We start from the raw sequence: 15,951 nt of genomic DNA, 5'->3' as shown, positions 1-15,951 counted from the left end.
TTTACCTTTAAGTAGAAATATCCTGAAATATGACATATTACTTCATGGGCCCACAATAAAATCTCTTACCTAGGGTGGATATACTCATCTGTTAGTTCATTTTCTTACTCTGTGTTTATTGAAATTTCCATTTAATTGTACTCTTTGAAATGATATAATAGGATTTACCATGAAGTGGAGATAGATTTTGAAGCTGGATTTATTTTTTTCCTTTAAGTAATTGTAATAGTTCCTCAGAAATGGTTGGCATAAGGCTAACTAGGAAGCAAATCATAAAATGAAACCAATATTTGAAGCTTATAGAAATTCTGCATTAGTATTAATGCTGCCTCTAATAGGTCATTAATGCCATAAGACAATTGACACACATAATTACTTAGGGAAATCATTAGAAAAAATTTCTGCTGTATCTAAATACAGTGCAAACAAATCACACATAAAATTGAGAACAGTATCAAAATTACTAGGATGTGATGAGATTCTGGGGTTTAGGCACACAAATTTAATTTATATCAGACACTCCTTCTGTCATTTTCTTACTCCTACTTAATTGAATTTCTAGTTAGGTGTACAGTACATGAAATTTGTTGAAGCAGTGCCTACCAGTAAAAGTAGATGACTAGTCCATTAACGTTTTTAATTGACACTGGTCTTTTACCTTGCATGGATGGTGGAAAATTCATGTGTGGAAAATGTGTGATGAAGTAGTAAACATTAGAAAGTGCTAGAACTCCATTTATTAGTCATTAAGAAAACGAATATGAGAAATCACTGTGTTAATTCCATAAAGAAATAGTTCTTTGATCAGAGAAAGGTACTGTAAAGATTTTCTTCCTAGAATCTAAAATACAGTCTTTGTTGCTTACAGGGTCCTCCAGGCCCAGTTGGTCCTTCAGGTAAAGAAGGAAACCCTGGGCCACTTGGGCCCATCGGGCCTCCTGGTGTACGAGGCAGTGTCGGAGAAGCAGGCCCTGAGGTAAAATCACAGATTTGTATGCAAGTGATTGATTGCTTCTATTGATTCTCATAGCTTGGATTCTGTCTAAGGAAAGTCTGTGCAGCATGATGGACAAAACACTTCAGGGAACCCTGAAAACAAGTCTGAAAGTCACATGAGAGCTTGTCTGTATAAGTAGCTATTTCAAACATTTTAATACAGATTATTCAGAGTATATAAAATCAGAGTCCAAGCTACCTAGGCCTTGACTTCATGTGATATCAATGAAAGCAAATAGTAAGTTATGACTGTATTATAATTAGAGTTATGGAAATGTTGCTTTGCTTTAAAAGGCAATAGACTAAATGTGAGATTTGATGAATGCATTCATTCATGAAAATGCTGGAAAGTGAAGCATATGAAATCGAAGAGTTATTTACTGAAAATGGAATTCAGAAAGGATTTCAATTAAAACTTTTAATAAAATATTTCAGTAGTATTGACTTGAGGATTATGTAAAGCTATAAAAATCGCTTTAGTTAGACTTTGGCTTCTCAGAAAACAAACTTTGAGAAGCAGTCTCCTCTATCTGCCATGCTTGCATGTGTGTATATGAGTTTATGCATCCCTCCCTGGTGTTTCTTCCTCTTTGGTTTTATTTTCCTTTTCTTATTCTGTCTCTGCCCTTTATTGTCAATACCATTAAGCCAAATATTTATTATTTATTACATGGAAAAAATAGCTTTACATTTCCTGTGGTCAAGAGGAATATTTTCTATTTGTTTCTTTCTCCAACTTTAAATGGAAAACAGCCACAGAATTGGAATACCTCTGACTTACGTGGCTCTTGATTGACTTTATCTTGTGTTTTAGTGGTCCTTGATAGAAAAAAAATCTCCTCCCCTGAGATTAGCATAAAGGAATGTATGGAATCATGATATGATCTTAAAGGAAAAAAAACCCCACAGATTTAACAGTCTCTTGACGGTGAGGAAATTGTTTGCACTAGAGGTTGATGCAACTTTCCAGAACCATGTAACAAGTGGCGGAGCCAGTAACAGAACTCCAGCCTTCTGCCTGCCAGGACTGTACTCCCCACGAGAGATGTGGACCACACATATCTTCAGGTTGTTGGTTAATTCTCTCAAGTTGCTGAGCTCTTCCTTGAGAAAATGCAGAAGGAAATTAATAGAGAGGATCCACTTTTCTAGCCTCTGCTAATTTTTGTGCTTATCTCCCTTTTGCTCCAGTAGTTCTGGTTTGGCAAAAAAAAGTAAGAGAACTCTTTATTTTTTGCTAATAAAAAGGGCAAAGAGAACTTCCTCCAGTTTTGTTTAGTATAGAGGATTTTGATCTACACACTAACTAATGCACATAAAAAGACTTCCTGTGCTTTCCCCCTTATTTGGAAATACGGGGAAATTCTCTTGCGAGTGTTTCTTGTGTGTATTTCCTTGGCGTTGACGTGTAGTCTTATAGAACTAACACCCACAACTCCTCTGCATATCCTCATTCATCTTCTGTCCATAAATCCTTTTAAAACATTTTAGTTGTGCCTTGCCCAGAATAGTTTGGAAATGAGTGTGCATATCTATATGTTCTTAACATAAAATGTATTACATCTTCAAGGGTAAACATCAAAGCAAATATTTTATGCTTTGCTCTTTATTTACCTCAGATGCCAACTTGCAGATATGTTGCCTGAAAAACAATTATGCATCATTTCTCACCCTTGGAATGTTACAGGTTCGCAGGCCAGAACCATCTAGTTTAAAAAGGGCATGAGTCACAGATCTCCCAAGTACCATCACACTGGGGTGTTGCATTGTAACTCTCTCTGCACCAAGTCCCATCAATGCCTTTGCGTCCAATAGAAAAACAAAAACCAAAAAAATGTGTTAAATGTATTTCCAATTTTTTTAAATTAGGGTCCTCCTGGCGAGCCTGGTCCCCCTGGCCCTCCGGGTCCCCCTGGTCACCTTACAGCTGCTCTCGGGGATATCATGGGGCACTATGATGAGAGCATGCCAGATCCACTTCCAGAGTTTACTGAAGATCAGGCAGCTCCTGATGACAAAAATAAAACGGACCCAGGGGTGCATGCTACCCTGAAGTCACTCAGTAGTCAGATCGAAACCATGCGCAGCCCTGATGGCTCTAGAAAGCACCCAGCCCGAACTTGTGATGACTTAAAGCTTTGCCATTCTGCAAAGCAGAGCGGTGAGTAGACAGCTGCCCATTTGAGCAAAGCTTATTGCTTCTGATGTGTAATTCTCCAATGCATTCCAAAATATTTTATTTACTCTCTATTTAGTGATAGACACAAGAGATAAAATTGTGGACAGTCACAGAGTTTGTGGTTTAGTGGTGGGGATGGCCAATGATATGAAAAATTAGGGGGTGAGAAGCTAAGCGCTTTAATAGAGGACGTAGCCTATTCGTGATCCAGTTTCACGGTGGTAGTTCCATTTCCACCCAGAAGTCTTAAAATATTGAAAATTTTGTGGTGATATAAATGTCCAAAATACTTGCTTAAGCAAGGTTAAATATATTTGGTTACCTCAGTAATTCTCAGGGATTTAATATGCTAACATATAGTTGGATCATCAAGAGTAGAATAAAGTATACATTTTATTTCCCAAATTTATTCGAATATGGAATTCCTTTCATGTCATTTACTGTTCTACAAATCACACTTCAGTAATCTCTGCTGCAGGATTATGTTATAGTTATGTTATAAAATATTTTGGAATTAAATAGTCTTTTTCTCTAGTTGTATATACCATGCCTGAAGTTTGCAAAATTCTATCATTTTGATTAATCTAATAAGACCTGGAAAAGAAAGATCCTAGGCCATAGGAATGAGCTATGAAATGCTTAAGAGTTTCAGTTAACTTTGAAATGATATTAACAGGGATAGCTAAAATTGTTATCTTTGCAGAATAGGCAATTCGATTACTAACTCTATACCTTATATCCCACCACCAAATAAATGCCCCTTCATTTCATTTAAAATGCAGTTTTTCATACATAGTTTATATATATATTTTATATATACATACATATATTTATATATTTTATACATACATTTTATATATACATACATATATTTATATATTTTACACATATATTACATATACTATTATATAAATGATATATATTTATATATACATATATAAATATACATGTAATATATATACATATATTTTATATATGTACAAAATATACACACAGATGTGTACATAGACATATATGCACAAAAATGTATTAGTTTGTGTGTTTACTGACTGTATCTCTAGCACCAAGCACTATCTTGGTATAGCCTGCTTCAAGGATCTCTTCTACATGAGAAGATCAATTCTAAATAGAGCCAGTGAGAAAATTCATAGCATTCTAATTGTAGTTTGACTCATTTACTTACTTTATTCATAGTTTTGAATACATTATTTTATTACATTCCATTATTATTTGTTTTAAAATATTGGCTTTACAAATTAAGTGGGAACACGTTCATTTTGGCAAAGCTGCTTACTTACTGTGGATTCTCTTTTTGGTATAGTTTCTCATTTGTAAAATGGGTATAGTTTCTCATTTGTAAAATGGGTATAATGATATTTTCTTCACATTTGTGTTTTGAGCCTTAGGTACCTTTTGGCAAGGTGCCTGGCATGTAGAAAGGGCCCAAATGCATAACAGTTACTTTTTCCTTAGCTGCAGAGTGTTTCCTTAACTGCGATTCTCTCTTCAAAGAGTCCTTAATCAATGAGTTCATATTTTCAAACCCTCTGTTAATTCTTTTAGAGACTCATAATCATGTTTGAAGTTCTTTTTATTTAGCAAATATTTTTATTTTGGAAAATAGGTGAGTACTGGATTGATCCTAACCAGGGATCTGTTGAAGATGCAATCAGAGTTTACTGCAACATGGAAACAGGAGAAACATGTATTTCAGCAAACCCATCCAGTGTACCACGTAAAACCTGGTGGGCCAGCAAATCTCCTGATAATAAGCCTGTTTGGTATGGTCTTGATATGAATAGAGGATCTCAGGTAATTTAATATGCTTACTTAAAATCGTATTCATTGCTTGTCATTATTTATTGTATTTATTTAAGACTGTGCTATTATTTTTTGACTGGGTTTATTTTGAAGTGATATATTCTCATTAGTTACAACTATAGTATCATTGCATAAACATTACTATGAATTAAATTAACATAAATTTTGAGTGATAATTTTCCCATTCATGGAATGTACAAAAGTAATAATTTTTTCATATTAGCTCCTTTAATGCGTATGACACTGACTGTGGAGTAGAGTTGAAGGGATCTTGCCATAGTTGGAAGACAGGAAGTATATTTAGCGTCAGGAGACCTAGGTGACTCATACCTGGATGTCTTACTAACTTTGGGACCTTAGGAAGTCACTTAACCTTTTGGAGCTTCAGTTTTGCCATTTTAAAGTGAGGGCAATAATATTTATCTCATCGTTTCTGTGTGTATATAAAGTGCTTAATATAGTATCTAGTATTTGGTAAGTTATGGATAAATATTAGATAATTACTATAATATTATTTTTAATGATTGAATCACTTTGCAAACCTTGTAGTATTATTTAAACTTAAGGCATTTTTATGATTATATAAATGGTATTGATATTTTTCTGAGTCTAGTCCCCTCTATGTTTCTTTCATGGTCCAGTGTTTAGATTCTAATTCTATTCCAGATCTCTTTATGGCAGCCTAACTCTGAAATTTGCTTCTCAACTCTGCTCCTGACCTTTTCTCAGAACTCCTGTTCATAATAAACATAGTAGTAGGGCATTATGGATATATGCAGGATATACTAGAATCTACCATTATTTAATGAAAAGGAAAATTTTAAAATTTAAATATACCTAAGTGAAATGTAATTTAGTTAACATATTATATAAAAAGCTCATATAGGAGCATTGAAAATAAAGCTCAAAGTAGAAGATGGGTAGGAAATATCCTGTAGGAAGTTATTTTTGATTATTTGTTTTAGCTAATGGAAAACTCGTACTTCATATTTCCTACAAGTATATAACAGTCGGGTTAAAAAAGATTTTATACTAATGTTAAGTCCTAATTCTTATTATAATTAACAATAAAAACAGTGAGTTATTTTTGCTACATGATTGAATATCCAAACCTATGCCCAAGTATATAACTTCTTCTAAAAAGTAATATTCAAGATTTTTTTTTAAACAAATAGAGAAGCAAATTTTAAAATACTTAAACTTTCTCTGGTGAGTTATAATTATCTTTGGTTTCATCACCACTTGTTTGGGGTAGTAAAGACAAAGCTTCTTATTTGTGAATATTCATAGAAATTTTAAGATATTTTTATGTATATAGGTAGAATATCTTGTTATATGAAAGAATAATACTCTTCAAAAGAAGTAATACTCTTCAAAATTAATTTGTCTGAAATCAATACACACACACACACACACACACACACACACACACACATACACACACACACACACACACACCACTATAAAACTCATCAGTATTACATACATTGGGGCCCAGGGCAGGCCACTCCAAAATATGATTCAGTGGCATGTTGATTATTTTGAATTAAAGTTATTTGAGTAACGGTTGATGCAAGAGGGACAGTTTGACCCTGCTCTCTGTCTCCTCGAAAGCAGGAAATAAATCTCCCTTGTGAAAGGTGCCATCCCTGTACTGGGGGACAGAAAGACATTTTTATCATCAGAGACAGGGAATTTAGAGCCAAGAAGCCTGTATAAACAAACCTTGTTACTTCCTTATTAATTTACTACCTAAGCCCAAACTTTAAATTCCTTACCAATTACATACCCAAACCTAGGTTTCTTTGTCCTGTCAATTCCTCTCAAATTTATTGTTTGTTTTTGTTTTTTTTTTTTGTCTAAAAAGTATAAAAGCTGCCTGCTTTGGCTACTTCTTAGGTCCCATTTCTATGAGACCTCTGTGTCCTGAATTAAAGTTGTTTCTTTTTCTCCTGTTAATCTGTCTTGTGCCAATTTTATTAGTCCAACCATAAGAACTCAAGAGGGGTAGACACGTATAACAAAGACTCTTTTTGTTTTTCTAGTTTGTTTATGGAGACCACCAGTCACCTAATGCAGCCATTACTCAAATGACCTTCTTGCGCCTTTTATCAAAAGAAGCCTCCCAGAACATTACTTACATCTGTAAAAACAGTGTAGGATACATGGATGATCAAGCTAAGAACTTCAAGAAAGCTGTGGTTCTCAAAGGGTCAAATGACTTAGAAATCAAAGCAGAGGGAAACCTTAGATTCAGATACGTAGTTCTTCATGATACTTGCTCTGTAAGTACTTTTGATCCGTATTGATCTGGCTGAAGAAAAAAAATCATTTTGTTAAAAATACTGTCCTGGCACTAGAGGTGGGGGCAATTTTACCCTGTATATAAACACAACAGCAGTTTGTTTATAGTTGTTCCTTAGGATAAGTTTGAATGTGTGTTAGTACATGAAATACCAGTAGAGATTTTAATACAAAACAATAAAGGACTGGATCCTTGCAGCTCTTTTGCAAACTCACTTTGGTTCTCCTGCAAGTTACTTAGTTTATTTAATCTCAATTCCATGCTTATAATTTCCTGATTCTAAAATATGTAATCAATCTGAGTTACCTTATATTTTTCACTGATTTATATGTCTTCCCCCTTGCATATCTAGATATAAAAAAGGAAAATATTTAATGATGAATTATGGTTTCACTTGTGAAAATCAAAAAGGCTTTCATAATTTGTATTGTTAGTGACCATTTGGGAAGCTGCAAAAGAATAAAGGTCATTTTCTCAATTTAAAGAATGAGAGAAATGCCTGCGAGTTATGCCAGTATCTCACTTTATGTTAGCAGCGCTCTTACTTTTAAATAGTGCTCTAAAAATCATTGCTTTTACCTTATAAAAACTGGTTTGGAAGTTGCTGTCCAAAATCTTTGGGATAATTTGTATATGCTGTTAACCCGTTGTACCATTTAATTCCAGAAACGAAATGGAAATGTGGGCAAGACCATCTTTGAATATAGAACACAGAATGTGGCACGCTTGCCCATTATAGATCTTGCCCCTGTGGATGTCGGCAGTACAGACCAAGAATTTGGCATCGAAGTTGGGCCAGTTTGTTTTGTGTGAAGCAAGCCGAGATACATCGACAATGAGCACCACCCCGACCCTCAGTGACCACCACCATTCACAGGACTTTGACTGTTTGAAGCTGATCCTGAGACTCTTGAAGTAATGGCTGATTCTGCATCAGCATTGTATATATGGTCTTAAGTGCCTGGCCTCCTTATCCTTCAGAATATTTATTTTACTTACAATCCTCAAGTTTTAATTGATTTAAAATATTTTTCAATAAGCAGTTTAGGTTTAAGATGATCAACGACAATGACAACCTTTAAAAAAAGTAAACTGTTTGAATAAATAAATCTCCATTTTCTTCAATTTATTTCAATGTAATGACAAAGTTGCTTAGTATTTATAAGAAAATCTTTCTTCCTGGCAGATAGCTTAAAGAGTGGGGTATGTAAAACCACAACACATGTTTATTTCACGTGGCTGCAGTTGGAAAAATAGAAAGTAGTGCCCTTTTGTGACCTCTCATTTCCAGATTATCAATTAAAAATGAAAGCAAAATGTTTATCCTTGTGATTGAAACCCAGATGCATGTCTTGATATTGTATAACTAACATGGAGACTCTTTAAAGGGAACCATGAAAAAAATATCAGTTTCTCACTGTCTTAAATGGAATGTTAAAATAGTATATATTCAATGGAATTTCTGAACAAAAAGTGATCCTAAATTTTTGTAAAGTGTGGTGAATCTAGACGTCTTTCTCATTCAAATTTAAAGCTACCTTTCCCTCTTGACTCGATCTATCAATATAGGTAGAAGTTAAATGAGTATACCATTGAATACATTTGCACTTTCTTGTTTAAGAAAACATAGAATGCTAAATAATTTCCACATAACTTTAAAAACAAATGTTCAGGACCCAAAGTTGAGAGTCTTCCACATGTACAATCTCATCTTCCTGAGGCCTATAATGAAGAAAAAGATTTAGAAACTCAGAGTTGTGGAGCTGATTCTAATCAAATCTGATGATTGGAATTAGAACGTTTGGCCTTTGACCTCTCATAGGAAAAATGACCCAACATTTCTTAGCATGAGCTACCTCATCTCTACAAGCTGGGATGGACTTAACTAGTCTTGTTTATATTTTAGATACTAAAAGGTGCTATGCTTCTGTGATTATTCCAAGACTGGAGATAGGCAGGGCTAAAATGTATTATTATTTTTCCTTTAATGATGGTGCTAAAATTCCTTCTATAAAATTCTTTAAAAATAAAGATGGTTTCATCAATACCATTTGTGAAAACATAACTGTTACACTTCCCGTTTCTGAAAGAAGGAGCATTGTCCCAGTGCCTGTTCACTGTTCATCTGTCATGCTGTATCTGGAATGTTTTGTAATACTTGCATGTTTCTTAGACTAGAACATGTAGGTCCCCTTATGTCTCAAGGATTTTTTTTCCTTCATTGCATTTGTTGGCTCCATTTTTATTTTTTCTTTAAAAATAAACAGCTGGGACCATCCCAAAGGACAAGCCATGCACACAACTTTAGTCATGTATCTCTGCAAAGCATTGAATTAAATGCACGCTTTTGTCATGTCAATGGTTTTCGTTTCGTGGAATTCCTTTGAACATATTAGATCCATTTCGTTTTCAGTGGTGAAAAGTTAGGTGTTGTGGTATTCTTTGTTTACCATTTGTTTAAAAGACAAAACAACAGATACCTTTCATCATGTAGACACTGGCTTATAAAGAAAATCAATTTGCAGCATCACTCACAAAGGCAACACGACACTAATTATCACTGTCTATGCCCTTAAAAATCTCAGCATACTGACTATTGATACCAAGAGGAAAGCAACTTATTTTTCATGGTTGAATAAACTGTGATAATAAAACGTATGTCTCAGTGTATCACATATGAATTTAGCCTAAATGTTTTCAGAGTTTTACCTTCAATATTTATTTCACAATATTGTTTTCTCCCAAATTGGTTATTATTTGAGCCCCACATCTTGATTTTGAATATTTGAATATGTATATACCTAAAGATTTGTGAGTTTTGTTTGTAGTAACACTTCCTCCAAGTCCAACCTATACAAGTTGTACAAGTTCAGCTAGATGAGCCAGAAATACGTGGTGATTCTCTTAAGTCAAAAGCACTAATAATTTTCAACTATAGAAATACCACTTCTTATTTGAACCTCAGGAATGTTACAAATAAAAGGCTGTCCCAGACCATTCCAGAAGCCCTCAAATTTCTTGCCTTTGTTCCAGATCTATAGGTTTCATTAGACGAGTGTACTTCTTTCCTTCATGTCCAATACACACCTCAAACTCTGCATCATCAAACGTGAAATAATCTGCAGCTGGGGAGGATGGTGACATTAATTTATTATTATTTTATTAAAAATACAAATGAAAATTCCCCAAATTAACAGAAAGGAAGAAAAATAGCAAAGAAAACACAATGCCAAAAAAGTCCCAGACTCCTAACACAAAATTTGGCAAATGAACCAGTTTCAATGTAGCTTATTTTAAATTAAAAAAAGATTCAAAGAAATTGTAGAGAACATTTCTTCTCACATCGATGTTGTTATATGGCAGAAAGCAAGTGCAAGAAAAATCTGGAAAAAAAAATGATCATTGGAACCACCTCACTTAGAGTTCCTATCCCACCATGAAAAAAGAACACCTCAAGATAACACTTTTCTTTGAAATTATGAAAATTTTAGGAGAGACTAAGAATAATCTCTTAAAAGCTGATTTGGGGGCTGAGGTCCAACAGTGGCAAACCAAGGCAATGATGCTGCAAAGACAACCAAAAGACTATGGAGCGTGGGGCATGCCAGTAGGATGATTTTTTTTTATTATCAGACTGGCTGGCTTACCCAAGAGCAGCTTTTCTTCTCAGTCTCCTTTATCAATGATCATTTTACTCAATATGTAAATGTCAGCATTCCCCAGGGACCAGTCTTTTTCTCTTTACCCTCACACTCAATACTCGTTCATCACCGGCTTTATCCATGTCATTTCTATCTAATGTCAATAGCTCCAATGTATATACACAACCTAAATCTTTCCTGGGAGCTCAAGAAATGCATGCGTAAATGTTTAACTCACCATCTTCATTTGGATTTCAGAAGTACTAGGAGCTCATTATGTTTCAAAAAATTATGATACTTTTATCTCAAAGCTGATTTATGTTCTATGTTCCCTATCTCAGGCAAGAGCCTCGTCATTCATCCATTTAGGCAGACCAGAAACCTGGTAGTCATTCTTGTCACCTCTCTCTCCCTCACAATGCCAGAACCCTGGCGTTGCTAAGTATTTTCAGTTTTGCTTCCTAAATGTTCCTTATGGCCATACCCTTTGCTCTACCTCCACTGCCACTATCCTAGTTCACATTATCATTATTTCTCACCTGGGCTCCTTCAATATCCTTCTAAAAGGTTTTCAGGCATCCATTCTTACCCTCTTCTGATCCATTACTCCCAGGAGAGCCAGAGCGATCAATCTGAAATATAAACCTGAATATGTCACCTCACTCTCCGCCACCATCCAACACAGCACACAGACATGCACCCACCCACACACACACCCACCCACCCACACACACACACACACAGATCCTTAAAAAGCTTCACTGGTAGCTTCTAGGATAAAGACAAAAATACTTAAACTTTATGAGGCTCCAGCATGACCTGACTTCCCGCCTAATTCTCAAGCTTCATTTTGCCACCATCTGCCTTATTCTCTGCTTTACACACAATGAATTTCTGTCCATTTCCTAAGCCAGATTCCCCATCCTGTCAAAGGCCACCTGCATTTGCATTTCTTTTGCCCGGTTTACTAGTACTCATCTTTTAGAGCTCTGTTCAATGCTGCATCCTCACGAAATCCTCCTAGAGTCCTCACCCTTCACTACCTCCCAGGTTAGATAACATCCCCCGTTATAAATTTTCTTGGCATCTTGTATTTTTTCCTTATAGCACAAATTATGATGCTTTCTATAATTGTATGATTATTTGATTAGTCTTAGTCTTCTCTATTAATTGTATTTTTTATAAGGGCAGGGGCTCTTTACAAGTATCCAACATACTGCTTGATATTTGTGTTTGTTCAAAATACATTCATTGAATGAATGATGAGAAAATATCTACTGTGTAACTGGAAAAGTATATTTAGAGAATACATAGTTGATATATGTACTAGCATGAAGCACATGCCATTATTACTATTGTATTATGATTACTGTTTCTATTCATATTACTAGATAGAAAACATAACAGAAGAAATGATTCTATCCACAAAGGCAATAACAACATACAACACTAAGGACCTAACATGATAAGACATTTATAGAACCTGATTGAAAAAAAACTATAACTTTTGACCAAGGTATGTAAAATAAGATTAAATGGGCATAATTGTGCCTTTTTCTCACATAGGGAAACTCAGTATTTGAAAAATGTAATTCTTTTTCCTAAATTAAAATATAAGTTTAGTACAATCTTACTTAAAATCCCTGTAGGATCTTAAAAGCATGGAGTATGACAAAACCATTTTAAAGCTCATTGGGATCAAAAATATGCAAGAAAAGTGGTAAGGAATCCCCCCCAAAACAGAAATGCTGAGTAAAGACGGGTCACTCTTCCTATTAGATATGAAAAAAATAATAAAAATCTACTGACCATGGTAAAAGAAGAGTATTTAGACAAGAATCTATATATCTATATTAGATTTATATATATAAATATATAAATACATGTCTATATTATATTTTTAATGTATAATTAAGTTAATTCTCATTAATTCAATAAATGGTATTACAGTTACTTGATAGACATTTATCATTTTAAAGAATGTTTCCTTCCTTAGTCCTTAAACCAAGACATTTCCCAAATGGGCTGAATATTTCACTTTTTAAAGAACCTCTAAATGTAGTATTTGCATAAATTATTTTGAGTAGTTTAATAATCTTGGAATGGTAATGAAAACAAATATATAAATAACAAAGTAAAATGTTGAAATATCAGATTCTAGAATTTTAAATCTATATTATAAAACTCAATGAGCATGCATAAGAGCTTGTTTAAACAGGGAAAATTTTTGTAATAACTATGACAGAAAAGACTTCATATACTTTACTTGCAAAATAAAACCCCTTAAAAGTCAGTACAAGAAAGCAAAATTGTGCAAAATCCTATATAGATAATTCAGAAAGCCATAAAATAAAGGCCAATAAACATGTGGAAGATATATAATGTCATTAGAAATAAAAACTGCAACCAAAACAGTAAGATATTAAATTTCATCTATCAGAATTTGACAAATATTAAAATGTTTGATTGTAATAGGTGTAAAGAAGATGCAGGAAAACACTCACATACACCTTCTGTCTGTTTTTCCCACTGGATTTGGAAAGTATAGTTACAGTCATTTTATCAAATTGGTTTACTTAGAGTTCCTGTAAATGTGAGTAGGTAGTGCCACCAGAAGTGATCTGGGGGTAGGAGAAAGAACAAGATAACTGGGGATCTTCCAGAACTATGAATTTTAACGGTTGATGAGTAACTTAAAATATCATTTGTAAAAATTGCAGATACAAATATAAAATAGAATGGAACTTAAAATTCACATAACACAACCAATTTCACAATGGTGGCCGATTAATTTACACTATAGCCTAAGAATCTGTTGTGAGTGCATGTTTTGCTTGTGTCTTTCATGTAAGGATATTGGTATGTTTTTTTGTTTGGAATGTAGTATCCAGTTGACGCTACAGGAAGTCATTCCATGCTTTATATGCTGTTTTTACCATTTTACCATTTTGTGGGTAAAACAGACCAATATACCAACTGAATTGAATAAATACATGGTTATAACTGATCTAAATGGAGTACGCACAGTGGAACCACAGAACTAAGCCCTCTAAATTAGGCTGGGATTTGGAGAGGAGGGAGAGCAAGGAAGACTACCTGGAAAAGGTTTTCTCTTAATGAGCTGTGAGGGATTAAGACAGTGTCTTGAGCAATGAAGGCATACCAGATATAAGGAACAGCATAAATTAGGGTATGCAGTTCTTAAGAGCTGTGGCTTGTTCAGGGAATCCCAATCAGGCTGACATGGCAGTAGACTGCCTACAAGGGATTGTTTGGAGTTAAAGGAGAAAGAGGTACCATGAAGGTATGTCAAGCTAAAGAGATTGAAAATTATTCTGAAGAAGTTTTTTTTTTTAGGCAACTATTTTTGGTTATAAGCTGGGAGTGTAAACATCCTCTCTAGAGAACCCTTGGATATGTGTGAGGCGGGTGTTTGTGGTTATAACAGTTGGGAAATATTCTAGCATTTTATGGATGGGCCAAAGATGTTGAATATCTTGCATGCAAGCCAATCCCTTTGAACAAAATCTGAACCATCCAAAACATCAATAGAACCTTTACTGCAAAATACTGAAGTTTTAAGCAAAGAAGATACATATTGTGATTTGCATATTGGAAAGATCACCTCGGCAGCAATACTCAGGGAGAATTTTTACTGTGAGCGAGACTGACAACAGAGAGATTAGTTAGAACAAGTTTGGAGAAAAAGTAACAGGGAATGAGAAGTCAATGCCACTGAGGATGGAGAAAGAGAGATGGACTTGAAGGGATTGAAGAAATAGAATCAACAAAATCTGATGAAAGAGTGAGAGGGTGAGACAACAAGAGATTTAGGATCATTCTCAGGTTTCTGGCTTCTTAGGTACCTGGATGGAAGATGATGACATTTACTAACATGGGGAATAGAAAAGGAAACAGGCTGAGGATGTAACTGATGTGTGTATGGAGCATCTCTCTGGAGATAAAGTGGGTGTTATACCTAAAGATATGTGAGCCATCACATCAAGGAGTTGTTAGAGCTTTGGGTGGGAATGGGATCACTCAAGAAGGACGTCAAAGGAGAGTAGTGAGCCAGAACAGATCACTGGGAACCTCTGGAGTTTAAGGGGAAAAGAGAGAAAGGAGAAAGTTAGGAATATTATTTTTTAGTTGTAGGATCCCAAAACTTGGTTGTTAAAGGTAACCATGAACTTTGGAAAAGACTACCTGAAGCCTCCTTTGATGCAATAATGCAGTTTTTATTCTCATTTTTGCCCTTTCATGACTAAACTCAAGAAGACCAACAGAAAGAAATATGAAGAAAGATGAAAATTCTGGTTGAAAATCAATCTAAGCAAAGATACCCGTGAGACTGTTATAATAAGGATCCCTAAAGATGAAATTGTACTAATTAAGCATACTCCTATACAACTTACACTTTTAATTCTCTGCTGGATTTGATTTTGATGCCATCAACAAACACCTCAAATGATATTTAATTCACATCGATGCCTTGCCATGGGACTATCTTACAAGTTAAAAACAAAAACAAAAACATGAAGAGTGCATTTATTTTTATCTAAGAATATGATTCACCACAATTTAAAGAGTGTGTAACAAAAGCCTACATATATAAGCAATTACGGTTAAATGCCATCAATACTACAAGAAATTGGTCTGCACATATGTGAAGTAAAAAATGTGGATTCAGATGGTAATAAATAGAGGAAGGTAGAAATGCAATGTGAACAATTTTCCCAAGAGTTGAAACTGTTATGCAATAGATCTTATAACGAAAGGCAGCTGGAGATACAGAATGACCACAGTTGTTAGTCACTTTAATGAGAAAAATGCAAAGAAATTGAAGACATCTGTAGTCCAAATGTAAGCCCTAAAGATTCAGATAGCAAGATGCAGTCCAAGCCCCTCCTTGAGACATCTGACAAGTTTCTCTGCATAATGCTGTGCCCTGTGGATTCTTACAGGCAGTTACAGCCTTCACTCCTTCAAATCTGTGCTCTTGCTGATGC

The 15,951-nt window shown here is 34.6% G+C and overlaps 1 protein-coding gene across 1 annotated transcript in view; it reads left to right on the top strand.

The window, feature by feature from the left end:
- The window catches only part of COL5A2 (collagen type V alpha 2 chain), a 143,303-nt gene extending 133,643 nt beyond the window's left edge, over positions 1–9,660 (top strand). The window contains exons 50-54 of the mRNA XM_036857841.1: positions 869–976; positions 2,866–3,157; positions 4,800–4,987; positions 7,042–7,281; positions 7,968–9,660. Of these exons, the coding sequence (XP_036713736.1) occupies positions 869–976; positions 2,866–3,157; positions 4,800–4,987; positions 7,042–7,281; positions 7,968–8,114 (975 nt within the window). The 3' untranslated portion in view covers positions 8,115–9,660. The remainder of the gene's footprint in view (positions 1–868; positions 977–2,865; positions 3,158–4,799; positions 4,988–7,041; positions 7,282–7,967) is intronic.
- The last annotated feature ends 6,291 nt before the right edge of the window (positions 9,661–15,951 follow it).

This window comes from Balaenoptera musculus, chromosome 7, assembly GCF_009873245.2.
Source record: "Balaenoptera musculus isolate JJ_BM4_2016_0621 chromosome 7, mBalMus1.pri.v3, whole genome shotgun sequence".
NCBI classification, from domain to species: domain Eukaryota; kingdom Metazoa; phylum Chordata; class Mammalia; order Artiodactyla; family Balaenopteridae; genus Balaenoptera; species Balaenoptera musculus.
The sequence above is the reverse complement of the archived record's forward strand: the minus strand, read 5'-3'. Positions and strand labels throughout refer to the sequence as shown.